Source organism: Synchiropus splendidus, chromosome 14 (assembly GCF_027744825.2).
Source record: "Synchiropus splendidus isolate RoL2022-P1 chromosome 14, RoL_Sspl_1.0, whole genome shotgun sequence".
Taxonomy (NCBI): domain Eukaryota; kingdom Metazoa; phylum Chordata; class Actinopteri; order Syngnathiformes; family Callionymidae; genus Synchiropus; species Synchiropus splendidus.
In genome coordinates, this window is record NC_071347.1 from 20,296,713 (window position 1) to 20,322,962 (window position 26,250).

Genomic DNA, 26,250 nt, shown 5'->3' on the forward strand with positions numbered 1-26,250 from the left:
TCAGGAGGGAGCTTGTCTAACCTCCTCTGTATAGTTAAGTTGCTCACACTCCCAGAAACACACTTAGTTAAGGGTGTAAACCTTCACCCCCCACAGACTCGGCCTCCTGGCTCAGGCACGCGTCATGTGACCCGCATCGCTCTCGTCCGTTTGCGTATCTTTTCACCTGCTCTACGCGCAGAGTAAATCGCGTAAGTCCTCGCCTCACTGATTCCAGCCCCTTCTTTTTCCCCTCCTCTGGAATTTCAAAGGTTTTTTCAGGTCGGCTTCAAATTCCGTCTAAATCTCCAGCACGGCGGAGGAGTGGGAGCAGCATTCCAGAGGCATCAGCTGGTGACTCCAGCAGACAAACCCGGCGCTCTGTAATAAACCTGCGCCATCAGACGACCCACCACCTGATTTAGATCAGACGCAGCAGAAATTCCCTCTCCAATAATCATCCACCTTCCTGCAGAGATCAAACCGCTCGCTAACATTCCCATCTTCGTGCCAGGGTTCAATTACGACTGGCAGCAGCCAAATCAGCAGTCTGGAGGTAATGAGGAACATGGTCGGACTTTTACTGCTCCTACGCGAGGAGGGAGAACTTTTACTGTTACATGAAGAAACATGTGTCTTAGCCCCGGCAACAAGATCTCTGGGAGCTTCTGGAGTCTCCGTCGTCGCTCACCCACACGTTCATTCAGAACATTCTGAACCAGCAGTGCTGAGGCGGATTCAACACGCTGACTAGCAAACACAGTGAGGAAGTTGAACCTGCAAATGCATAGCTATCTAGCAACTCTCGGAATAGAGATTGACATTTTTTAATCTCTGAATCGCACTAAAGCTGAGTTAACTGGTGATTCATGCCAAAGTATATAGCGCTTTCCTCATGTAGACATTTGTGACGACAACAACAACCCAACATAACAGATACTGTACAGAAGATTCTTCACTCTTGTGCTGATAACATCTTCATTTTAGTTACATTTAGAACAGGTACAAAATATGTGGTTAATTTGCCATTAATCGTGAGTTAACTTCTGAGCGATTACTTGAGAATCCTTTTTTTAAATCTATTGACAGCCCTATTGTAAGCCCTAAGACAGGGGTTCTGAACCTTTTTGATCCCGGGGGCCACCTTTCCCAGAACATATGGACCCGGGGCCCATCAAGTACTAGAACTGATTCATTACTCTTGATCTCATTTGTGATCAAGAACTATATTTAATCTACTTACACGTAAACAAACCAAAACCTTGTGAAATGACATGAAACCATGTGATCAGCGCAAAGATTTGACATGGAAAAGTCCAACCAGCAGCAGAAAAAGGTGCAAGTCATACATACTCACCAAATTTAATGAAGAAAAAAAGAACAAAAGCAAACTGTTGGGAAAATTGGAAAAACTGAATAAATTAAATATAATAAAACCCTCTCTAAATATCATAAAATAAACTCCAAACAAGATCTAAGTAAAGTGTACATGAATGTATCGCCATAAAATGTTTTTCAAAAGTACTTCAACAGGGGCTTTCATGAACAGTTTTTACTGTTGGAAGAGGTGGCATCACTTCAGAACTTCTCCATAGTTGGTAACTATCACAGATTTGCAGCTGTCAAGTCAATTCAGTGACACACTACTGCCACCATACGTGGCTAATGTATTAAAACCGAGCTTCTCACAACCCTCAAGGCCCAAAGGTGTAAAACTAAAAAACTTTTAGCGGTCCTCAAGCTGGCGCTTGCAACACACTCGGCACTAGACATCCTCTTGCTTTCAGCTCTGAAACCCACATTATGGTAAGTTACAGAAGGAAGAAGGAAGTTGAACAAAACAAAAAATTAGCCATCACAACAAGTCAATAATATTCCTCATTGTAATTTGACAAAAAAGCAAACACAATAAGGCCAATTTAGCCTTCAACAAAAGAGAGTTTTATCCTGTGAGTGCTGTGGTTATTGAGGCAGAGCCTCTTACCCGAGGGGAACACCTGAAACCTTGAATATAAAGGACACTGTGAGGGGGAAACAATACCTCAGAGAAGGGCTTTTTTTTCTTGACACCAGGTGCGAAAGACTATTATGAGGTGAACCTGTAATTATCCAGGCCCGGTTAACAGCCTCACTTAGTGGCTTGGTCCGTCTTTTGAGGCTGACCGCAAAAAAATACAATAAAATAAAGTGTCCTCTTTTAATGTGGAACGCAGGGCAGACGTTGAACTAGCAGCTTCCACGCAACTGACTGGCATACTTTACTGATGTACTGAGTTACAGCTGGTAAAAATGAGAGTCATGAACCTGTTGAAGTTGAGAAGTTAGGACACACTCGGGAGCATCAGCTGGATACAATTAAACAACAACAACAAAATAGAATCTCAACAGTTCAACATTCAGTTGAGGCCAACCAAGACAGGAAACCATCTTCAATAGTTTCACAGTAGCGACCTCTGATGGAGGCAGACGTTCACTGCCGTTCAACTTCAGCGTTCCATACACTTCATTTATTGAAACCCCATTTGGCCAATTCAGCATTTTACTGACCTTTCCAGCCGTCATTTATGCTATATTATGCTAATGCTTCGCCGAACATCGTCAATATCGATTCAAAAGATGAATAAATGACGCTGTTTTGATCTGAATCTGTTAGTTAACTTCTATATTTGATGGAGAATAGACGGGGCTAAATGATGACGAACTGAAACAAACGTGAAATGATACATACCAAGTTAAGGAGGCGTTATTTTCAAATAAACTCAATTGTAGTAGCAGCAGTTTAGCGTCGTAGCAGCAGCACGAGAGAAACGTATCACCATGTGAGTTCAGCTCGAGTGCTGATTGGACAGGGAATCGCTCACGTTGGGCGCGTTAACCTGCATCACGAATAAACCTCTTTTAGAATTAAAATAAAAGTTATAAAAATGTGGAAAAACTTGATTAGGGATTGGCTTGAATGGCTACATTTAAGAATAAAATAAATTTTATATTTTTTTAAAACCCCTAACGGTTTCACAATCTGCATATCATATAATAATCAAAAGCCATGACGCAGATTTTGCACGACTTTACACATTGTTTAGTTGTTACGGAGAGAATATATTGAAATAAATAAATAATAAACAAGTGAGACGCAAATCAAATGTTGCCTCTCGACCAGCACATTGCTGCCCTCTAAAGGTTGATACGTGTCAGTACACGTGCTCGGTATTATTGTATGTTGGAAGGCCCAACAATAAAAGGTCAGTTCCTTTCCCCAGAAACTTCCTCCAGTGTCTGGATGAATGCAACATGATAAATCTGGGTTTGCCCCGGGGCCTCACTATTGCATATATAAGATATCACTTCCAAGCACATACAGCTACACGAATATTATGTTGAAAAATAATAAAAACTTGATTTTATTTAAAATGAAATAAAAAGTCGAGTGGTCAAAAGTTCAAAATATTTTTATTAGATACTTTCCATTTACATTAGTAGCATGAGTTCTCGTACGATTAGTAACAAAGCACCAGAAACATTCAGGGGCTCAATAAAACGTATTCCTACATCTTTGGAAGCAACAAGGCCAAAGTTCACCTCCAACCCTGTCCACATTTTACAATTCAAGTATGAATATTACAATGCACATATATCATAAGTTACACATCTTCATGGTTAAAAAACAAACAAACATGGATTACATCTCTACAAAAGTTTTGGCACATAGTGCGTCAAGTTTTCTTCTCTGATACAGACATGATAGTTCTGTCATCGACACGAGTGACAGCAGTGTCATCGGTGCGACTGACAGCCAAAATTTAACAAGCTGCGCGTTGACTTTCTAAGTCTTTTTACACGTCGATAAAAGCAGCCGAGTCGCACGCTGCCTGCTGCTGCTTTCCTAACTTTGGTTCGAGCTGTGATGAGGAGTTAGTGGGCGGAGTTGATCAGGAGGAGGCAGGGTCATTGATCAGAAGGTGAAGGTCGGGTCAGGTCTGTGAGTCAAAGTAGTACTGAGGAGAAGGGGGCGGAGTTAGTCAAGGTGAGGAGGTGTTGACATAGTTAAGGCAGAGTGAGTGATGATGAGGAGTTATCAAGATGAGTCATGTGGTGGCAAGAAACATGAGCCAAACCCTACACAATTCTTGGAAAAGGTCAGAGGTCGCGTCAGTCATTAAAAAGCACCAGAGAAACTAAACATCAAGTTAGTGGTTATCAAGCCATCTTGCCATTTTAAAGTTGATAAACATGCACCCTCAGATCCTGGAGCCGGATAAACAATTTGTACAAAAGAAAAGTCTACAATCGACGCTCCTTTAGCCGAGAATAAATACAAAAATACACAGCAGAATTAGAGTTAGAGGTAGGGGGCGCTGTTAGCAACAGAGAAACAGTGTTGACCAATAATACATTGAAATATATTTTAAAAAACAAGTGTAAAAAAGATGAAAAAAAGAATTGCCATAAAGTTTGCTTTTATGAAATAAAAAAATAACCCACACACACGAGAACTTCTCCGTCGACCAGTGTCATGATTGAGATGAGATTGAAGTTCATTTATCGCGACTTGGACCAAAGGTTAGTGTCACTGTTAGCTGTAACATACCAGTCAACTCAGCTCCAGTGACACCGGCTCTCACAGGCTTTAACCAGGACATCCTGTGCGTGACCTCACAAATAACAAGTACCGTAACATCCTATAGAATGATTGTTTCCATTTTAATAACATTTTTTAGTCGCCCCCTACAGGGCATAAACGGAAACATATAAAATAATAAAAATAATTGATTTCCTGTTTAACAAAAAAGAAAATGTCTTCCTTTGAATCATGATCGCTGGCAAACGCACAACTTTTAAGTCAAACTCAGGACTTTTTGGCAGCAAAAATAGTTAAAAAAAAAATGTAGCAAAATCACAAACATATTATTGTCATGCCTACGAAGTAACAGTAAACACTTGTTTTATGCTTCAGACAATAACTGAGGTGACGATGAATGTATTACTTCACTCCCCTTTAGTTCTTGCAATTTTTCCTACGTTGTTGTGAGTACCACTGTTGTGTAAACTTGTGTTGCATTGTTCTAAACACAACTTCAGGCAGAACGTTGATGTGAGACGACCTTGAAGGGACGAAGACGGCTCATCAGTGGAGCAGAAAACTGTCAACCTTAATTATGATTGGCCGGCTGTGGTCACATGGTTGTTCAGACGTCTTGGTCACATGACCCCACCTGCCGTCCATGGTGGCGGGCTGCACCTCGTCACGGACTTCAGACCGACCTGCAGGTTCAGTTCCGCACAGCTGAGAACAAAAAGCACCTTGTTGAGGTTTAGAGGAAGATGGAGGTGATGGTGAGGAGCAGGAGGCTCCTGCTGCGGTCCTCAGGTGGAGACTCAGTGGACTTGCAGCTGGAGTCCATGATGAGCCTGAGGAAGACACTTTCCACAGAAGCCGCCGCAGCGACCGTAGATCCTCATTCCATCCTGCAGGGGGCAGAAGAGGAAGGCAAGTGTGAGAGGGAGATGAACAGCAGACAGGACAGCATTGAAGAACCTGGATCAAAGAGTGAGGAGAGGAAACAAAAACAAAAACTGTTTGGCGCTGGTACCTCGGATCTGTGGACTTTGACGGACACGTAGTTCCCCTGCGAAGTCCACTTGGTGGCTGGGGAGACCTTGAAGCCGGTCCCCTGCAGGTTGATGCTGAACTGACCCTGCAGGACCAGAGAGCTGTGAGCGTGAGTCCAGACGACAGACAGACCTGTTGTACTCACCTGCGGACACTTGGCGGCGCTGTAGCAGTCTCCTGCTGTCGCGAAGGGAACTGGTCGACCCAGCAGCGTTCTGGAAAAGTGAATGTCCATCGCTGCGACACAGACAGAAAATGTCAGGCTTTCACCTGTCACCTGACAGCGTGCCATTGAGCAAGGACTTACTCATGATCCTCAGGGAGCTCAGGTCCACCCGCACCTTGTGGAAGAGAGTGTAACCTGCAGCAGAGTAGTCGTTCCTGCAGCTGCAGTCCAGAGGACGGCTGCCATTCTCGGGACACTGGAAGGGGTTCAGCAACCTGAGGGGTTCAGAGAGTCAGGCAGGAAGGGAGTACAGATTGCAATAGAGACCCACCTGCTCCCGAAAATCTCAGAGAAGTTGTCGGTTTGAGCGCTGCGCAGCGTGACGTACTCTCGGGGGAAGTCGGTCTGCATGTCTGCACAGTAGATCTGGGGGAGGAATGTGGAGGTGAGGAAGGAGGAGAGCAGGAGGAGGAGGTGGCAGCAGGAGACCCACCTGGATGATCCGAGACTTGACCTTCAGGTAGTACTCCCCGTCCATCCTAAGCCCCTGTCTCACCTGCACCTCCCTGCAGGAGCTGAACGACTGGCCTGTGACGGAGAAGAAGGCGGAGCAGTGAAGGAGAGAGTGACCCAAACGCTGATCAGAGAGGAGGAGGAGAACTCGACTCACACTCTTGCTCCTGACACGCCGCACGTGACTCGGGTCTCTGAGGCACAGGACACAGCTTGGAGGGCTGGCCTTTGGAGGTCACACACTCAACCTGGCGCTCCATGACTCCGGCGCCGCAGCTCTGGGAACACTGAAGAGGGAGAAGCACAGATGAAGAAGTGAGTCCAATAGCTCGGAGAAACTCCAGCTGACAGGTCCTCACTTTGCTCCAAGGCCCCACTTTCCAGGTGGAAGTGAGCGGGCAGGTCCTGAGGAGACAGCTCCGGGTGATGGGTGGGCGGGGCTGAGGGCACAGACCAGATGGTGGCTCAGCTGCAGAGGAGGGGGGCGCTGAGCAGGAGACAATTCGCTGCTGGAAGCCGACGCCACAGCTGGAGGAGCACTGAGGAACACACACACACACGTTATCTGACTCATTCACCAGCTAGTCAGGGTTGCTAGCACCGGCTCCCAGCTCTCACCTCGGACCACTCCCCCGTCACCCACTGCGAGGGGCAGGGTTCTGTGGAGCACGACTGCTTGGACGGAGGCTGAGATGAAGCATCACAGTAGCTGCTCTGGACATGGCTGCCCTGAGGGTCCACACAGTTCACCTTCCTGCTTCTCCCACCGACTCCACAGGTGGCGCTACACTGCAGCATGAGACAGAGTCGGTGACACACCTGCACGCTCATAGATGGACCTAGACTACAATGGTTTCTCCTTGGTTCAATTACTAGCGCCATCTTATGGGACATATCACCATCAGTTCACAAATAAAATACCAAATTAGTTTTTTCTCATGTCGAGATGATCTTAGCCAGAATTTTAAAGAAATCTTCAGTGTCACTGCACCATCACATGTGCTCACCTCCTCCCACTCGGCAGCGGACCAGGAGTAACGGCTACACTCCACAGCCTGGCAGGGTCGCACCGTGTCGGGCTCAGTGCGGGCGTCGCAGAGCTCTGCTCCGACCTTCCCCCTGCCTTTCACACGACAGTAGATGTCTCGGCTCTGAACTCCAGGTCCACAGGAGGCGGAGCACTGTCGAGGAGGTGACACACAAAGCAGTGACTACCAGTGGTGATGAGAGTAGTAAACGTCAGTCGCGTATGCAGTAGTGAATGTGGTGTTAGTAGCAGAAGAAAAGGTTTTCAGTGGTAGTGTCAGGAGGTGTGGTCGAAGTAGTGCGAGTACTACTATATAACAGAATTAAGAGTAAATAATACAGAACGATTTTGTAAGCAGTAGCACTGTTAGCTGTATAGTATTTTAAGTGGCGGATTTTTGACAGCTTGAGTACATAGCAAAGGAAAGTTAATAATAGCAGAAGTGGTACAAGAGGAAATATATATATTTAGTATAGTATAGTGATTATAATTTATACAAAGCAAGACGTACTCAAGAGAGTAGTCAAAGTAGAACAGTACTCATAGAGTACTTTTAGGAGAACCGCTCGCAACATAAACAGTATGTTTCCTAAAAAAGATTGGCAGTAAAATTAGAACTTAAATTAGTTTTCAGATGCAGCAATGCTACTACAGTGTTGGGGGATGACCAACACTGTAGCGTCACGCTCGAATCCCATCATCAATGGCACCTGATGTCTTGCTTTGTTCCCCTCACCTGCTCCTCTGTTCCTGTTGTCTGTGTGTACCTGTTGCCAAGTCACGTAAAGCTACACTCCTTCCTATTGAAGCGTCTTTTGTTGGAGTGTTGTTGAAAGTTGGACAGTTTTCTTATCACTCTCCTGCGGCGCTCCCTTGGGTCATCACTTTTTCTGGATTTAACCTTATTGAACTCTAAATCTCCCTCTGTATCCTCCCCATGAGCTTCAAGCTAGATTTGCAAAGTGCCTTCCCAAGGCTGCGTGACTGATAACCGCACTGGAATATTAATAACCAGATATAGATAAATCAAAGTTGGAATGAACAACTGAAAAACATAAAATAACGCTACTGCAGTATATACTGTAGATATATTAAGAGGAGATGTAGTACTAGCTGTATGAAGTAGTATCATGACCGTGACAGTAGAAGCTTTGAGATAACAGCATTAAACGCAGCCAACACTGATCCACTGTCTGCACTGAGGCTGGCTGAACACTGGGTGTCACAGGAGGCCCAGTGTGACCAGATGCACAGCTGCCAGATGTTCAGGTGACTTCACTGACTTGGTCGCTCATGCCACCATGAGCAGTGATCTCCTCTGGAACAGCACGTAACATACCTCGCTCCACTTGTTGGTCTTCCAGGTTGGACACCGCCCCGCCCGGCAGGAGCTCTGGGTCCGAGGTTTAGGGAGATGAGCGCAGTGTTCTTCCACAGTTTGGTTCTGAAGAAGGCAGACGACCTCTCGCTGTTTGGTCCCGCGGCCACAAGTGACCGAACACTAGGGGAAGAAGACCAGAGTCAACACAGGTGAAGACATATGTTCGGTTGAAGCTAATCCACCGTCACCTACGAGTCAGTTTGAGCTCATCTTGACTTTGCCGCACACAAGAATTATTGCTTATTGCAAGAATTATTCGTTTCCCCGCCGGCTCAGGGGTCGAAAGGTCAGAGTTGACAGGAATGTTTGCGGCACGCTGCTTCCTGTCTGCGACTCAATGCCAAGTGAACTCACTACAAACACATTTCAGCCAAACAACCTCAAAGGTCTTTGTCAAACACAGGCTGACGGAACGCAGCCATCTACCCGGAGAGTAAACAGAGGAATTACTCGGAGAGCAGGACCCAGATCAGACGCAGAGCCAAACATGGACGGCTGCTGACACCGTCATCTGGGACCACGTGCTGCTGAAAGCTTGGACGCCATCTGCGGGCTCTCTGTCCCCCTCCAGGTCAGACGGCCATTAGGGTGCTGCTATTTCTGTGGGCCGACCCAGCGCCTCGGTGCACGGCTGATCAGAACCCACTTTTACGACCAGGACCCGGCTCTGCTGGAGCGTGTTTTCCACTCCAGAAAATCTTCATAACAACTCATTGTCCTCTAATGACGACCTCCTCAATGTTACATAACATTAGTGAGTGGGACCAAACCTGAGCGATCACATGCCAATGATGCTAAATTTAAACCTCAATTCCACTCGTAACAATACGAGGGTCTAACCTTCAGGTTTATCTCCGTACATAGTTATCTGACCCCATAACACCACCAAGCAATGATGACCTGAATGACCTGTGGCCAGGGTGAGGTCCAGTCCAGGCTGGAGGAGTTCGAGTATCCCGGAGTCACGAGTGAGTCAGACTACAGTTGTGAGTCCCGACTCTCACCATGAGGTCACAAGCCTGGAGTAGTGACCGAAACGTAGCAAACACAAGCAGCTAAAATGGGTCTGAGGAGATGTTCAGTTAGGAAGAGGACACGCTGGAGAGAGTCTCCAGCAGTTCACCTGGGAACACCAGGGTTTACCCTCAGAAGACCTCAGAATGTAGCTCCTTCTACTATAACTGAAGATTCATATTTATAGTCATCTTGAAGTGGATGAGCTGGACCGGAGTTCATGCCTTTATAAGGACACACTCATTCACTGTCGGTCCAAAACACAAGTTCCCTTAAACAACCCCAGCAGGAAGTCCACTTCACTTCATACCAAACTAAGTAAGAAGGTGTAGTGTAAAGGAAGAACCATCACTCCATCGAAACGTTCTGTTGGCTAAACAGTACCCCATCCATACCACTTCCTAAGAGGTAGTCTAGTTGTGTACTGTTACTGTAGACAGAAACAGAGCAGAGAATACAGAGACCACCAACAAGACTTTGAGGGCAAGAGCCCAGATTGAGACCAAACTGAATCCAGAAGGCTATAAGTCCAAGAGACAAGCATATATTTATTTCTTACTGCAAAACAAACGGTCGTCAATTTCTCAAAATAAATCAAGAACTGAAATGCTTTTATTGGTTCGTTCTGTATTCAGTTTGGCCTCAGTTTTGGTCCCTTCTGGCCGTTGAAGTCTTGGTCTCAGTATGCTCTGATCTCCACACAGTCTCAGTTGCAGTCGTAGTAGCTGAGCAAGTAGAAAATAAGCCTACATGTAAACTAGTACAACTACACATACCAGGTATTGCTTACACAACTACTACCACCACTTGAAATACCACCCATTCTGCTTCACCGACTTGTGCTACTGTTACTGACACTACTCCTTTCATACTGCGACTCTACTACTGGAAACAAACAAATACATTTAGCCTCCCTAACAGCTGTGGAGGAACAGTAGTGTGAGGAGTACTGCAGGTATCTGTAGTAATAGATGAGGCCATGATAGAATTATACTTTTTAAAAATAATTTTTACTGTAACTTCTGTTGAAGACGGTATGCAGTATGAAGACGGTCACATGACCTCCAACATTTTCTATGAGGACGCCGTCTTCTTCTCAAACACACTGTAATTACTGAGGCATGTTAAAGGCCCAGGCCCAGTTAAAGCAGGACTTCAAAGTCTGAGGGACAGTTCCACACAAACGCCTCCCTCTCTGTGAGTGGGTGGTGGGGGGGGGAGGCGACTCCTCCCTCCTCCTCCTCCTCCTCGTCCTCCTGCTGCAGGAACAGAGGAACACTCACACCAGCTACACTTCCTCAGTGGAGACGCTCAGACCTCATCACCTCCTCAGCAAATCAGAACTGGTGACAACGCTGGCCCGGGCCGTGGGACCGGCGGAACGTTGCGCCTGAGAGAGCCGCGACCTGGGGGAGCTGGAGGGCGTCACTCAGCGGTAGGACCACACCACTTATCTGTCCCTTTCAGGTGAAACTTGACCTCCAGCCGGCTCGCTCCAGTCTGGAGGGGGTTTGGAACTGGGATCTTGGACAATACAGAACAAGAAAGAAATGGGTCAGGGGCAAGTCAGGACCCTCAGTACACGGACATTCCAGTAGGGGGACACACTTTCAATGCCCAAATATGAAGTTATTTTTATGATGTGCCTGTAGCAGTAGGAATATAACTTGTGGTAGTTCTTGTTTCTGTACTGAAGTGGGGAAAGAAGTTGCTTTAAGAGTTGTTATACAAGTACTTTGGTGTAAGATTAAATCAGATGTCCTGTTTAAGTAATGATAAAAGTTAGTGAGCTAGTTTGGGGACTTGTTGAAGTACTAATAGAAATGTACTAGAATAGTAAGTGAAGAATTTTTAAGCAGTACAACAAGAGGTAATAAAAAAGATTGTACTTAGTAGTAGCAGTAGCTTTGTACATGGCATTATTACAACATTAATAAAATAACTTTATGGGAAGAGTCGTAATAATGTCATAAGTAGTAGTACATAAAGGTCATTGAGGTTGTTTTCATTAGAAGTTGTAGAAATAGCTTGTGGATGGAATGGAATTCTCATTCGTACTATACACTTGTAGTGGTATAGTCATACAGTTGTACAGTACTTGTAAGGGTGGTAGGATTTCATGTAGTCCTTGGAGGGAGAAGCGACGTGGTAACAGTATCAGTAGTGGCTGTAGTAGTGGCTGTAATACCAGTGCCATACATACCACATTGGTACATAGATGATGTAGAGTGGTAAAAGATTCAGATGTTGAATGAAAAGATTCAGATGTTGAATGATGAGCTTCACTTACTACTGAAGTAGTAGTACTGGGACGGTATTGGGTGTAGAAGTAGTGGGTAGCATGGTAACAGAGGTTACGGTGTACTGTATGTGCGAGCACCAAAGTCAGAGGTTATCAGAATGCACAGGAAGTGACATCAGAAGGTTCAGTTATCAGTGAGAAGTTCTAATGTGCTGAGACTCTTCAACAGCAGTTCAGCGTCGGCCAGAACAAGACGAAACTTGCTGCTTCAGCGAGTGTGTGTATGTGTCCTGGCTCACTTCTAATCTGACACAATCTCAGTTTACGATGGAAAGGAAGGCGCTGCAGCCTCTGTGCTGCGTCGTGGTCGTCACGGCCAGATAAGCCGTTGAGGGCGGAGATACGAGTGTCGACTTGAAAGCAGCAGAGGAATGTTAGCGACCGCGGCTCGGCTGCTGCAGGCGCACAGATGACTCCTTAACCCGTTCATGCTCTTCGCTGGCTTCTATTTCAGCACATGTGAATCAAGTCACGGTGACTTTCACCACATTATCCATATGGAACACAACTTGACAGGCTCAACTCCAAGTCTCTGATGATGACTGGGCTCAGACGTCACCCACAGAGGAGTCCATTCACCATTGTTATCGTGTTTCTGGCTCCTTTGACCTTCGCTATTGTCGCTAGCAGAAGCAGCAAAAGCCATTACAAAACATACCATAGCCGTCTGGCTTAGGCGACTTAGCCGTAGCTTGTAGCTAACCAAGATCTAGAGTGAAAAAGCAAACACATGTACACGCTGTTCACTGCTCTGAACAAACAAGAAGCCTTCCTCTCGTCGCTTACAGAGAAACAAAGTGACGAGGACCTCGAGCTTCGCAGACCTCCACGGCCCGAAGAAACACAAGCCTGATGATGTCACCACGACAGATGGAACCAAAGATGACAGCTTAAGAGCGTGTGGCTGCCCCGGTGCCTTTAGGCCAGAGCATGTTAAGGTTGCACATGTGGGTTTGATTTGAGTGATTAGCACCAGTGTGCGCCCCCAGCTGGAGGAACTACACACAGGAAACTGTATGTTTTTATTAGAAATAAGATGACGGCCACACACACACACACACACGCACACACACACACGCACGCACGCACACACACACACACACACACAGACCTTGACTGTGCAATAAAGGAATACCCATGTTGTGTCTTGTGTTTACTGAACAACTCACGGTTTAACACAACCATCTTCACTTCCATATGGAAACCAGTTACAGTCTGTCCAGAGCTGTACAATCTATCTGTATATGTGAAAGTTTAACTGCTGAAACTATATTTGGCAACACTAACAACCCAAAATTGCAATTCCACAAAACGACCAACTGTAACTACAGCTCGTACGGTAAGTTTTACAGTTACTATCAGATACTATTACGAAGAAACAGAAATAATTGCTGCTGCAGACACTATTTAAAAAGGTGAGTAGCACAGCTATTGCAAGTAGCTAGTAAGACAGGCTATTAGCATTAGCTGCTACGACTTCCTATGTACTACAGAACCTTTGTGAAAGCTAATGTCGCCTTATTACAACAAAATCTATAGTACTCGAGTACTAAACAGAAAATACTAATGTGACTACATCAACATTATGTAAGTTATTAATGCTTAAACAACAACAACAACTACCTCAAATTCTAATTACAACTCCTTTGCTAGTAATAGAACAGAAACCGGAATGCTATTGATAGCGTTGCAATTTTAGCAACTTAAAATACTCCTTAAAATAAGCACACTATGACAAAAAGAGATAATAGATCAACTTACAAAAGATATGCCTAAAAATGCTAAATGCTAAGCTAAATGCTAAAAACAACAGAAAGTATAGCCCCTGGGGCGATTAGCACAGGTAAATGCAGGGTGTTCTTAAGACGAATTGATCAAAGGACAAGGACTCACAACATTATGACCACCTTTATAATGCTGAGAAGCCCAGACTCCTGCTGACAGTGTTCATATGGTAAGTCTACAGTGGTTACTGTGGTAACCCAATGCTACTGATGTCCTTGTTGACCCAGTCCAAATCAAAACTGACCATGGTACAAATGAACTAGATGATGATGAATCACATTTCCTTTTACGTCACATTGTCGTTTCCAGCAGTGGACAGGGGTCAGCGTGGGGCCCCTGACACATATATTGCTGCTTAGTCATATTTGTTCCAAACTGCTACATTGATTTTCAGTTATTATTCAAGTTATGGACTTGGTTCTGACCACTGCTGACCCTCCAAACCTCACTGGAGCTGTACTCTCTGTAGCAGTAGGCACTACATACTGTAATGTGCTGTGCTCACATACTTAAACAGAAGAGTTAGCAGAGTATACGTGGAAATAGATATTTATCTGCAGATACTGTACTAAATTTTTTTTCTGGAGAATAACATAAGCACTGCAGTCGTCCCTGATTGGCTGTCACTTGATCATGTGGTTCACTGCTTGGCAGATAAAGCAAAACGTTGGTGTCTCACAGGTGCAATTTAAGCTGTTGAAAAATATACAATTCCATGCCTCTGAATTGAAAACAGATAAACATGATTAACATGGCTCTCCTCGGTTGAACTACTCGACCGCTGCCAGCGGGAATTCATACCCGTTATTATCCAAGTAAAAGTTGTGGGAGGGGCCGCGGAACACAAGTCCATTAGCACAATGGTGAACAGATGTTTTATTTGGACGGTCTGTACTTAGAAGCATTTCAACTCTGGTAATGCTGGTGAGTTTGTGCCAAGTGTTCAGACACGGGTGAGAGTCCATGACCTCATTGTAACACTGAAATAAAGCTTGGTCAACAACACGGTCAGAAGTATGTGATCAGTGACGGTAACATCAGAATGAGGGGTCCATTTCCGTATGTAACGGGAGCTAAAAGGGCCTGACGCTATCCTGACCTATCCTGATGCATCTCTCAAACAAACAGCGGTTCCACCCTGGAAGTAGACTTCAGAAAACCTTCAATCTTCTCATCTTGAGCGACAGACTTCAGCTCAAGATCGTGTAGATACTGGACATTTCAAACAACTCCAACAGAAGAGGTTGATGGCTTAATTGGTTTAGTGTTCTTCAGGTCTGGTCCAAACTTTGAGCCTTTGAACAGCTCTAAAAGGAATCTGGACTCATGGATGGACACAACTGTCCCCCAGACATCCAGGCTCCTGCACACACAAACCTCATCGTGCAACCGAAAAGGACCTCAGCAATGCAATTGAGTTGAGGGGGGATTCAAGACCATTTGAAAATCCTTTCATGAGGCAACCCACATACTCATCAAGGGAAAGTATATTCCTCAGAATTGAGGTCTGCTGGGGACTTTTCTGACATTGATTGAATTTCAGAACGTCATTTGCTTGTACAGTGTTCTGTCTATATAACTAAGTTGCTAACAAAGAATGCTGTTTTGTGACAGCCACTTCATCAGGTATTGAGAAACAACACAAATATCACAGTTTTGTTTCTTTAATAAACTTTACAAGGTGACGCCACAGCATGATGTCTGAGTAAAATAAATAACAAAAGTTGAACAACAAACCAAAATGAGAACAGACGTTTGAGCATGAGCTTCCAAAGAAGAGTCACAGTTCTCCTGGAGTCACAGTAGAGTTCAGAATGTGTATGGATGAGCGCCCCCCGGGGGCTTCTACTAAATCTGTACTCAGCCGCCGGCGTGCAATCAGAGCTGCCAACCCTTAGCACCACTGTGTCAACTGATGACATCATCAGTTCTTACCAGGATGTCGATGGCTTGTAAAAACGACATTTTCATGAAGGTAGGTATACAGAGCAACAGTCGGTGGCGCTGTCTACATACAAACCTTTCTTTAAAAACAGATTTATTGAGGTGTTGGAGTTGTTAGCACCAACCTTTTCGCCGCTGGTAAAAACTATACATTTGCTTTTTGTATTTTGTGAATACGAAGAGAAGTGGCACAGAATAAGCGCAAACTACTTAAGTAGTGTCCGCGCTTGCTGCTAGCAGGCTAGTTGTAAATATGCTAAATAGGAAAGCAATAGTTTGAATGCAGGTGTTTGTGTATATAACGCACTGACGTGGACGCTAATGGGTAAAAGTAGTGATAGTAGTTTGTGGAGAACGAAAAGAATAAATGTAGCAAAAGTTAGTGAGTATTGGAGGCAAAGTGTAAATGTGGATTCCAAGTCTAAACGCATGCAGAATTTAAAGGCCTAGTTATCGTACATTAATGTCGCAACGTAGCATCAATCGATGTAGCAAGCTAATGGGTAAGTAGCAGCTCATATAGAGGTGCTAATATGGAAGATGCGTGTGTGGTCAGGGGAGTAGCAGCAGATGCTAACGTAGCAGAAGTTAGTCGAGTAGCGTGAATGCTAGTTCTGTGGTAGCGAAGAAGTACTCAGTAGTGTGCAGGGGAACTCGTGTGACTGCAGACGGACAGTGGCTGCCAGTGATTCAAGTAATGTCAACACAGCTGAGCAAAATGTTATAATAAATAAAATCCTTCAGAATGACATAAACAAGTTGAAGAAGGAACAGGAGAACAGTCGGAGGATGAGAGCGGGTGAAAGAGCTGAAGAAGTTCTCGTTGGAATGTTCGGGAGGATCAAATCGTTGGGAATATTTAGAGCGTCGGAGTGATAAGTGACGCAAACAAGCATTTCTGAAGTCTAGTTCGAAACGGTGAACAAGTGAAGTGAGAGTTGATGTGAAAGACAATCTTTGTGGAATAAGTTGATATAAAAATATATGAAATTTCATTCAGAAACATTAACACTGTCCTGTGTTTCTTCAGGAAGAGTCGGACAGAACATTACGACCATGTGCTGATTTTTTTTCTCCATCAAATGTAATTGAATTTTGTTATTCAATCCCCTTTTGTTGAATATTGACTGTCTTGTGTCTAACATTTTTTGTATGGTTAATAGTTTTTCCCCCCAAATGCTAGCTAGTTATCTCTTGTGATAAATATTAATACATTATGTACTTGTAAGTATTAAAAGATATATTTTTTTTGCTTCTGTAATGAAATTCATTTTTAATAGTTAATTTCAAAAAAGTTATTAATTTATTGAATGTATATGCTTAATTATCATATTTTTCCTACATAGTTTTGGGCATGTTTTAAATTCTGTAAAAATACCAAGATATTTCTAATTTAATTGGAGATTCGATGCTCGCAGAGAAAACCAGTCGTCACATGACCACAACACTGTCATGAGATCTTGAAGAAGAAAATGTGTTTTGTGATAAAAACCCATGCATGTGAACGAGCGCTGCAGCAACAATATTAAATAGTCACACAAACACAATCAAACTGTACAAACGATACAAAACACATAATATTAACTCTTATACACAAATATACACTTGTGTAAACGACAGCATATGAAATAAATATTTGGGAGTAATAACCTGACTCTCAGAACCATCTGGTTCTGATGGACCCACGAGTGGAGCGGCTGCATGTTGTTGTGTGTTCTTTCTAATCAGCACCAGAACACCGCCGGGCTCGCTTGTGTGGGCCGAGCTGGCTCGCTGACAGCTGCTCAGATATCAGGGCTGCACGCTATCGCCGGGTCACCTGACCTCGTGAGGTATCGCCGCAGCGACATGACGGATTGTTGAGGTAAAGTGAGGTAATGTCGCATCTGAGTGTTCCTGCACCAGAGTGGAGGCCAGGAGAGACGACGAGAGCCTTCAGAACTACAGAGTTTTAAAAATGGCATCGGAATCATACCTGCAACCGTCTGTATAGCAGCTCATGCAAAGAGGCTGTTCGACCTTTTGAATTTAAAAACTTTTGGATCAAAACAATGTGTTCCAAGTGCACCTACTTTCTTATCTCTGTCCGTCTGTCTGCCCCGTGCCTGTCTCACTTCCTGTCCTTCCCACCTGTCTCATGTCTCCTCGTCTCTCCTGACGTCTCGTGTGAAAGTGTGTCTGTTGGACATGGTGCAGCCCCGGATGAGTCGTTCGGACTCGCTCTAGCTCTCGCCGGTTCTACTCACAGTCGGTGAGGAGCGTCAGAAACTATCGTACCGGCTTCCACGGTCGGCGGTGCCAGGACGCAGAGCCCGGACACGCCTGAGGGTGGCACTGCTCCGTCTCCAGGGGCTTCTCCAGGATGTCACAATTGTTGTCGGCGAGTCTCTGACCGTTGGCTCTCTGGCACACCACCAGACGAGTCCTTCTTCCCCCTCCGCAGCTCTGGGAGCACTGAGTACAGGGAAAAGTGAGCGCCATCTACTGGTTTGCACGTGTGTCTGCATCTAATCTCACCTCTCCCCACACGCCGTAGTTCCAGCGAGGACAAGGGCCCGAGTCGCAGCTCTTGGACTCGGCCGGTTTGACTCTCTCGTCACAGAAGCGGCTGCTGCGTCCGTCCACGTCCTGACAGACCACCACTCGTCTCTGGAAGCCCCCGGCGCACGTTGCGGAGCACTGGACACACACATGCACGTCCAGGTCAAAGCGGAGCCACTCTTTTTCCATGTAGATCCAGGTCAGGGCAAGGATCTTGTCCAGAACAAAACCACTAGCCAGACTCAGGACCAAGTGGAGCAGGATCTGTTGAGACCGTTGCTATGGCGACAGCTCTTATCAGAGCACGATAACTGCGATCAAAGGTGGTCCTGGAGCTGCTGCATGACGTGGTTCCCATGGACATGAAAGCTAAAATGTTCACCTTGACCACGCCCCCTGCAGTCTGCTGCTGGTATCTGACTAACAAGCAATCAGAGTACATGCAGCAGTGACCCAGAAGACCCGTTCTCCATCCATCATCTTCCCCCGGAACATGATCCTCGCCGACCGGGCGGCTGGACCTTGCTGCTCTGCGGATTCTCACGGGACGGGTCTCGGGCTCGGCGGCTCCTCGCCAGCCGGGCCGCGTCACGGTAATGAGACGCAGAGCAGGACGGCGAGCTCCGTTTTCCGTCTCGGTGAAGCTTTGCAACCAAGTTTGATGAGAGTCAGATGGTAACCTCGATAAGATGTTTGTCGGCCATGTGGACGTCGGTCGTTCCAGCGCAACAAGTCCAAACAACTTGAGTCCAGTTAGGTGCATCTGACTGATCAGGAGTCAGAGCTTAATGTCTCTTTCTCTTCGGGATGATTAAACGGCATCTCCAGTCCGGAGGGGGAGGATAAATGATTAGAAGGATGATGTGAAACATGCGTCAGCAGAATTCAAACTTGAGAAAACGCAGCTCGCTTATTGCAACCAGAACCAGAACCAAGTGAAGATCCAAGAGCAGCTTTACTCTCCTCCACAGATGATCCTGAAGAAAGGGCTTCAGGACACACTGATGATGAATACATCTGGAGAGGATTTTTTTTCACGTTTTCTCCACACCCACTCTGAATTAATACTCCAGCCGATGTCATTCAAATACTCATCTGATGTACTCATTTACTTTTAATGAACCAGACTAGAACCACATTTCACACTTGGCCAGACTAACTCACTTACTAATTCAGTTTAAACCAGATGGTACAGGCAACCCTCGTCACTTCACTGCTCCGTGACTGATAGTATTTTGACGGTAGCCAGATTCATTTGATACAGTTAGGGACTAGATTAAAATGATAATTTGACATCACTAGATTTAGAAACCGAGACCATATGGTTGGTTTCCCGTCAGTCCTTCACATTCACCATGTGTACAAGGGTATGTCAATATACCTATCTTGCAAGATTATGCCCAAAACGTTTCACAGTTTAAATAAACATCTTAGCCAGATTAGCTCAACAACTCAGACTTAACCTGATTAAGTTAATATTCAGGTCAGGGATCATATCATTTATAAATAAATGATCCACCTCTAATTTGACTAATACTGCTTTTAGCCAGATAAATTTGTTGTTCTTCAGGATTAAAATATTAAAATTATACTTTGACATCATTTAAGTGGTATATTGACATGAGTCAGATTAAATTTCAACGGATATTTCCAATATTAAGGAAATAAATACCAGATAAACTTGTTGTTGTTTGGGATTAAAAGATTAAAATTATACTTTCCCAACAATTATATTATATAGTCACATGAGTCATATTAAATTTCAAATGATATTTCCAATATTAACAGAATGAATACCAGATTAACTTGTTGTTGTTTGGGATTTATTTTCATATCATTTAAGTGCTATATTTATATGAGGTAGATATTTCCAAGACTAAGAAAATAAGTACCAGATTATTAAAATTTTAATAGGAAACTGTCAAACTTCTGATGTTATTTTTATGTTGACCTTGACCAACAGTGGGCGCTAAACTCCCTAAGCGTGGCCACAAAAGAATCTTGAGTGTCAGGTGTACGTACTGCGCCCCAGGGTCCGGTCCGCCACTGGTTGTCAGCTGACGCCACGTTCCAGCTGCTGTGTCCGGGGTGATGTCCCGGGTCCTGAGGAAAGCCGTACGGCTGGTTGTTGGTGCGCTGGCGATGCAGGATGGAGGGGCAGGGGACGGAAGTGCACTCTTGTTCTGTGGTGGGCTTCTCGTCAGGGTCACAGAAGGACAGCTCCACCTGCTGGTGGTAGTTTGAGCAAACCACCTGTCTGGTGGACCTCCCGGCGCCACACGTGGCCGAACACTTTGGCAGAAACAGAGGGACAAAAATGAATGCAAGTGGATGGAAGACAACAAGGTACATTTCAGAGTGGCGAGGAGAGGAAAACCTAGCTGAGGAGGTAAGGAGACGCAAAAGGTAAAGAGAACGTTGCCATAGCAGGTGGGATAAGGGTGATGACGATGAGGATGGAAAAAAAGAGGAATAATAATAGAAGACAAAGATGAGAAGAAAGTAATAAAGGAGGACAAAAGAAGATGGAAAGGGAAAACAGAAAATGAGAAGAGTATAGAGTAGAAGAAAGGTGGGGGACAAGAGGAGCAAGAAAAGACAAGGGTGATGTAGGCTTGAAGGAAAAGAAGAACAGGAGATGGAGTAAGAAGAAAGTGAGAACAATAAAACAGATGCGTATGGGAACTGGTCGCAGGCAAGTCAGAATGTTCCTGACAGGAAGAGGAGTGAGGTTCAGACCCTGCTGAGGAGACCAGAGAAGGTTTCCTGACCTCTCTGAACTCCACATGAGACCCGCAAAAAGTGCAAATATCTGAGCTCCAGAAGTGTTTGAATCCAATGAAACCTGAAGTGAATAATCTTCTCATTTTGGACTGAGAGCGAAACGTGGCGATGAGGAGCTGCTGACAGAAGGAGACCTCCTCTCCTCCTCCACCCAGGACTTCTGGCTCACGATCACAGAGACCTGCTGGTCTCGGGTCGCCGCCGGACCAAACGCTTCGCTTGTTTTGTGATTACTGTTGCGGCCCATCTGAGCACTCACCGGAGACCACTCCCCGGTGCGCCACTGGCCGCAGGGGCTGAAGCAGGACGAGGTCTCGGGCGGCCGGGCCAGGTGGACGCAGTAGGACTCGTCAGCCACACCGCCGTGGAAATCTCTGCAGCTGACGTATCGCGCCCGTTTCCCTTTACCACAAGACACGGAACACTGAGGAGAGAGGTGGAGACCAGAGTTACACCCGGTTACAGCCTGCAGGGGGCGCTACATTTCAGTAGCATAGAGTTTTTGGTCACGCTCATTTTTTATGACCTGATATTGACTTTACATCATTGAAGTGTGGCGCAGGAGCTTAGCATCAGTGCTAACCATGGAGCAAAGGAGAAGCGTGTATGATCTGGTGTGGTGTGGATGGTGGCACTTGAGAAGTTCAACTCCACTCTCAGGAGAGGGGTCTCGATTGTCCTGAGAGGACTCGGGTCTTGGTGAACTCGGGGTGAACCGACCCTGAATACCAAATGTAATCAAACGTCTGCAGCTAAAGTTCCTCCATTAGTGTCTCGCTCATGTCAGCGACACAGCAGCAGTGTGTGCGTGTGTGTCAGACGAGCCTCAGACAGGCTGGTGTTTTGATGAGGTCTGGTTCTGATTTGGGTCAAGCATGGGGGCGGTGTGAGTGTTTGATGTTCTAAACGGAGAAGACAAAACATCGGAGGAAGAAACCAGCGACAAACACAGACGCTGAAGACACTCACAGACGTCCAGGAGCCGAACCTCCACTGGGTCTGCAGCTGAGCAGAGTTGTCGGGCTGAGGAGTGCTCTCTGCAGCGGTGGCCTGAGCGCACGCTGGCCTCTCACACTCCTTCACACCAGAGGAGAAACAGAACGTGTTACAGCCCCCACACAGGCTTGAAACATCAACAAGGACAGGTCGACAGGAAGTGGCGCTCCTCACCTGACTGTCTTGTGGTCGAGCTGCAGCGTTGCACTCGCGGTCATCCACCGTGTTACTATAGCGACCCGACACGCAGCGGACAGCTCTCATCTGGTAGCCGTGACCACAGGTGACCCCACACTGACACACACACACACACACACACACACACACACAAGAGCTCCATCAAATCTGAGCCGGTTTAAAGTGATGGGTTTTTGGGTTGTTGGAGTGAAGTTACACACCAGTCAACCTTAAACACACACACACTTGCACAGGTTTGGGAGGAAGCGCCAGAGTGGACGTTTATTTTAGCAGTAAATTACTACCACACTCCCACATTCATAGGCTGATACATTCCAGCTCTGCAAACACAACTATCTGTCTCCTCACACACTCACTTGCACTGCTATCTTTGTGAGGACATTCCTCTCCCCCTAAACCTAACCATCCAAAACAAATGGCTAACCTTAACCAGGATCTAACCCAAACTTAAACCCAATTATAATGACACAGTTATTTTGACGTTTTAACCCTCAAATTGAACTTCTGGGGTTCTGCAAAAGGTCCCCACAAAATCATATGCACAGACATGCACACACAGTTGTGACGTGAGGAAAATGGTTTCAGGTGGAGCATGTGGTTTCCAATCGGTCTGATGGTTGAGCGTGCGTGTGTGTGTGTGTGTTGGCTGGAGGAGGGACAATCTATATTTCTTGTGTGTATTTGAGTGTAATATAATATACAGATGAGAGTGCAGCTGCCATTTCCTCGATGGTACTTTGCCCTCATATCCTGTCAAGCTGAACTTGACCCACAGTGCGTGCACACACACACACACACACACACACACACACACACACACACACACACACACACACACACACACACACACACACACACACACACACACACACACACACACACACACACACACACACACACACACACACACACACACACACACACACACACACACATTCAAACAGAGTGAAGCTGGAATGTGTAATGACAGAAAAACCTGGTCTTGAACGTGACCATACACTCAGCAAGGACATGAAAGAACGAACAAGCACGAGCTGGCAGTCAGTGTGTGTTTGTGTGTGTGAGTGTTTATGTGTATCTATCCTGGTGAGGACCATTTCACGGGAAAGCCCCGTGGGGCCCTTTTGCCAAACCCCATAAGGTTAAGCCTCAATTTGATGAAGATTTCAAAACAACAAGGTCACTATAGTTAGGTTTGGTTGAGTCCTGGTTAAGGTTAGCCATTTGTTGCGGCTGGTTAGGTTAAGGTTGAAAAGCTAGTATATGTGTGTTTGTAGATGTACATGCGTGGGACTCTCACCGGTCCCCACACGCCGAACTGCCAGGATGAGCACTCTGGAAGCTCACAGTTGACCACCGCTGCAGGTTTGCTGGAAGCCTCGCAGAAGCGCTCACTCAGCTTTTCCTCACCAACCCCTGCCTTGCACGTCACTTGCCGATGTCTCGTCCCCTTTCCACACGTCACCTGACACTGAGGTGGACGACATAAAACAATTCAAGCACTTTCATTTTAATATATTTCATTTTCACGTGAGAGTCAAGGGGCACCCTGGAAAGGTCCCCAGGACACACACACCTCAGCATTTATTCTGGACTGCAGGCGGAACCGGAGTCTGAGAACATCACTGATTCACAAACACAAACAGCGTCTCACCTCACTCCACTCGCTGACCGTCCACTTGGGACACGGTTGCTCATTGCAGGCCTCCGTGACCACACTCTGGTGCTCGCTGCAGTCCCGGTCCGCCAGGCGCCGACCCAAGTTGTTCATGCAGTAGGACTCTCTGCTGCGACTCCCACGTCCGCACGACTTGGAGCACTGAGGAGAAGCAGATGAACTTTGACCTGCTGGAGTTGAGTTCCTCGCTGCCACACAGGACAGGTGGTCATAATGATACGGTCGTCAACTGCAGTGTGTCACCTGCGACCAGGCGCTGTACTGCCAGCTCTTGAGCAAGCAGTCTCCATGGCACGACTCCCTGGTTGGTGGTTTGGCCACGTCCCCACAGTTGGCCGGCTCGACCCGGTGACTCTGCCTCTTGGTCAGGAAGTACTTGAAGCACTGCACGTCCAGGCTGCGGGAGCCGGCGCCACATTTGGCCGAGCACTCGCTCTTTCCAGCAACGTGCCACCTGCAGCAGAGCGGACGGTGATCCTGAGACGTCCTCTGGGGCCTTCAGGGTTACCAGCTGTTTACCTGACTTCACACTCTGTGTTGCACGGCTCAGTGACAGGAGCAGGACGAGGTAAGTGTTCACAGCGCTGGTCCGACACCACCAGGTGGTCACTCTTACGCACACACACTGCTTTCCGTTTACGCATTCCTGAGTGAAAGACAGGAACACGCTCTCCTTTTAGCGAATGAAACAGTCACATTGAGTCCAAGACTGTTCCGGTTCCCACCCTGACAGACGCGGTTGCACTCCAGCCAGGATCCAGTGGGATCCCACACAAACTGCTCCCTGTGTTCCTGGATGGGTACGTTGAATGAGTACCGGACGTCCGGGTTGTGGAGGTTCCCCACACACAGGACCTGCAGAGAAAGAAACACGTGTCAACTCCAAACCGGGAAAACTGGACCGCAGCCGAGTCCTCACCTGCAGGACCAGCTCCTCCTCGATCCGGTCCGTGCAGTTGATCCGCTCCACTTTGGTGTCGGAGCCGCTGTAGTCGATGACGGTTCCCTTGAAGTTGATTTCCCTTTTAAACATGGAGACCACAAAGTTCCCGTTGAGGAGGAAGTTGGACTGGCTGTCGGATAACGCTGGAAGAACATCGAGGGCAAACACAGAGATCAACCTTTGAAAATGTTGATGGATGGATTGAAAGAGAGTGGAGGACAGGAAAGAATGAAGAGTAGATATTAAGATAAAGGACACGAAGAGAGGAGCGACAACAGGAGGTGAAGAGAAAAGAAAACAGAAACAAGGAAGTACATGATTTAGTAGGGAAGAAGGCGAAGTGAAGGAAAAGGAAAGATGAACAGTGATGAAGGGAGGACAAGTGATGACAAGATACAGGTGGAGAAGAGAGGAGGAGCAGGGAGACAAGTCGAGGAAGAATGGACAATGGAACGACAGATAAGGAACGTGACATAAGAATATAAGTAACAGAAAAAGAACAAGAAAAGGAAAGAAAGGATGACGAGAGGAGGAAAGAGAGATGGAGGTATAAGTTGAGTTGATTGAAGACATAGGAAAGTCAAAAAAAGAAGGAATGATTTGGACATTCAAAAGAGACAAATGACAAAGAAAAATGAAGAGAGATGGAAGCAGAGACAAGGATGTAAGACAAGAAGGTGAAAGGAGATCAGAGAGCAGAGAATAATAATAAGAAAGGTTTAAGGAAAGGTGGAAGGAGGACTGAAGAAACAAAGGTGTCGGAGAAAGGAGGAAAAGATATTTGAGTCAGGAGGAGAGGCGATAAGAAGAGAAGACAAAGATAAGAGAGAATAAAAGGTCAAGAAAATGTGATGAAGAAGGGAAGGGAGGAGGTGAGAGGATAAAAAGTGATACAAAGTCTGACGGGATCAAGCAGCAGGGAGAAAAGACATCCTGGTCATAATCACGTCATCACACAATTTAAGCTGTCAAACATTTCAACGCTCTTCGTCAGGCATCATTTGCGAGGCCCGTGGGCACGTCGGCAGCCAGTCAAGACCAGCGGCAGTTAATCAGGCGTGCGGGGAAGTTGGCGAGAGTGGAATCGCACCATGCGGCCAGATGTGCTTTCCGAGTGGATTGTGACGCGTGAGGTTTGGAATTGAACCAGCAACAACCAGACATGGTTCTGCAACGACTCAAGTGCGTAAAACTGCAGTGCACTGGGCAGCTGTAGATTTAGGGTGCGTTCCATTAGCGCTCAGCTGCTTCACAGTTCCGAGCACTTTAAGCTAAATGGAGCGCACCTCGCACATGGTGCTGTTGACTCAGAGGACCGGGCTGGATTTTCACTAATGCCTTTTTGTGGTTCGCACATGCTCTTATTGTGAATAGCTGCTTGTTGTTCT

At 46.1% G+C, this 26,250-nt stretch overlaps 2 protein-coding genes across 4 annotated transcripts in view; both read right to left on the reverse strand.

Moving 5' to 3' along the window:
- Positions 1-2,789, reverse strand: part of prickle1a (prickle homolog 1a) — a 39,992-nt gene extending 37,203 nt beyond the window's left edge. Inside the window, exon 1 of the mRNA XM_053884701.1 lies at positions 2,708-2,789. The gene's annotated coding sequence lies outside the window, so the exon portion shown is untranslated. The remainder of the gene's footprint in view (positions 1-2,707) is intronic.
- A 675-nt stretch (positions 2,790-3,464) lies between these two features.
- Positions 3,465-26,250, reverse strand: part of LOC128770659 (A disintegrin and metalloproteinase with thrombospondin motifs 20) — a 54,698-nt gene continuing 31,912 nt past the window's right edge. For 2 of the 3 annotated variants that reach the window (XM_053885396.1, XM_053885395.1), the window contains exons 17-39: positions 24,839-25,005; positions 24,645-24,774; positions 24,439-24,565; positions 24,163-24,373; positions 23,896-24,060; positions 23,542-23,712; positions 22,218-22,337; positions 22,017-22,124; positions 21,307-21,471; positions 20,286-20,555; positions 18,240-18,401; positions 18,000-18,176; positions 8,636-8,797; positions 7,277-7,450; positions 6,888-7,058; positions 6,629-6,808; positions 6,427-6,556; positions 6,250-6,344; positions 6,088-6,182; positions 5,898-6,031; positions 5,736-5,827; positions 5,571-5,675; positions 3,465-5,445 (exon numbers count right to left, since the gene is read on the reverse strand). In XM_053885396.1, the coding sequence (XP_053741371.1) occupies positions 5,356-5,445; positions 5,571-5,675; positions 5,736-5,827; positions 5,898-6,031; positions 6,088-6,182; positions 6,250-6,344; positions 6,427-6,556; positions 6,629-6,808; positions 6,888-7,058; positions 7,277-7,450; positions 8,636-8,797; positions 18,000-18,176; positions 18,240-18,401; positions 20,286-20,555; positions 21,307-21,471; positions 22,017-22,124; positions 22,218-22,337; positions 23,542-23,712; positions 23,896-24,060; positions 24,163-24,373; positions 24,439-24,565; positions 24,645-24,774; positions 24,839-25,005 (3,401 nt within the window). In that variant the 3' untranslated portion in view covers positions 3,465-5,355. The remainder of the gene's footprint in view (positions 5,446-5,570; positions 5,676-5,735; positions 5,828-5,897; positions 6,032-6,087; positions 6,183-6,249; positions 6,345-6,426; positions 6,557-6,628; positions 6,809-6,887; positions 7,059-7,276; positions 7,451-8,635; positions 8,798-17,999; positions 18,177-18,239; positions 18,402-20,285; positions 20,556-21,306; positions 21,472-22,016; positions 22,125-22,217; positions 22,338-23,541; positions 23,713-23,895; positions 24,061-24,162; positions 24,374-24,438; positions 24,566-24,644; positions 24,775-24,838; positions 25,006-26,250) is intronic. The other variant, XM_053885397.1, reaches the window with a different exon arrangement.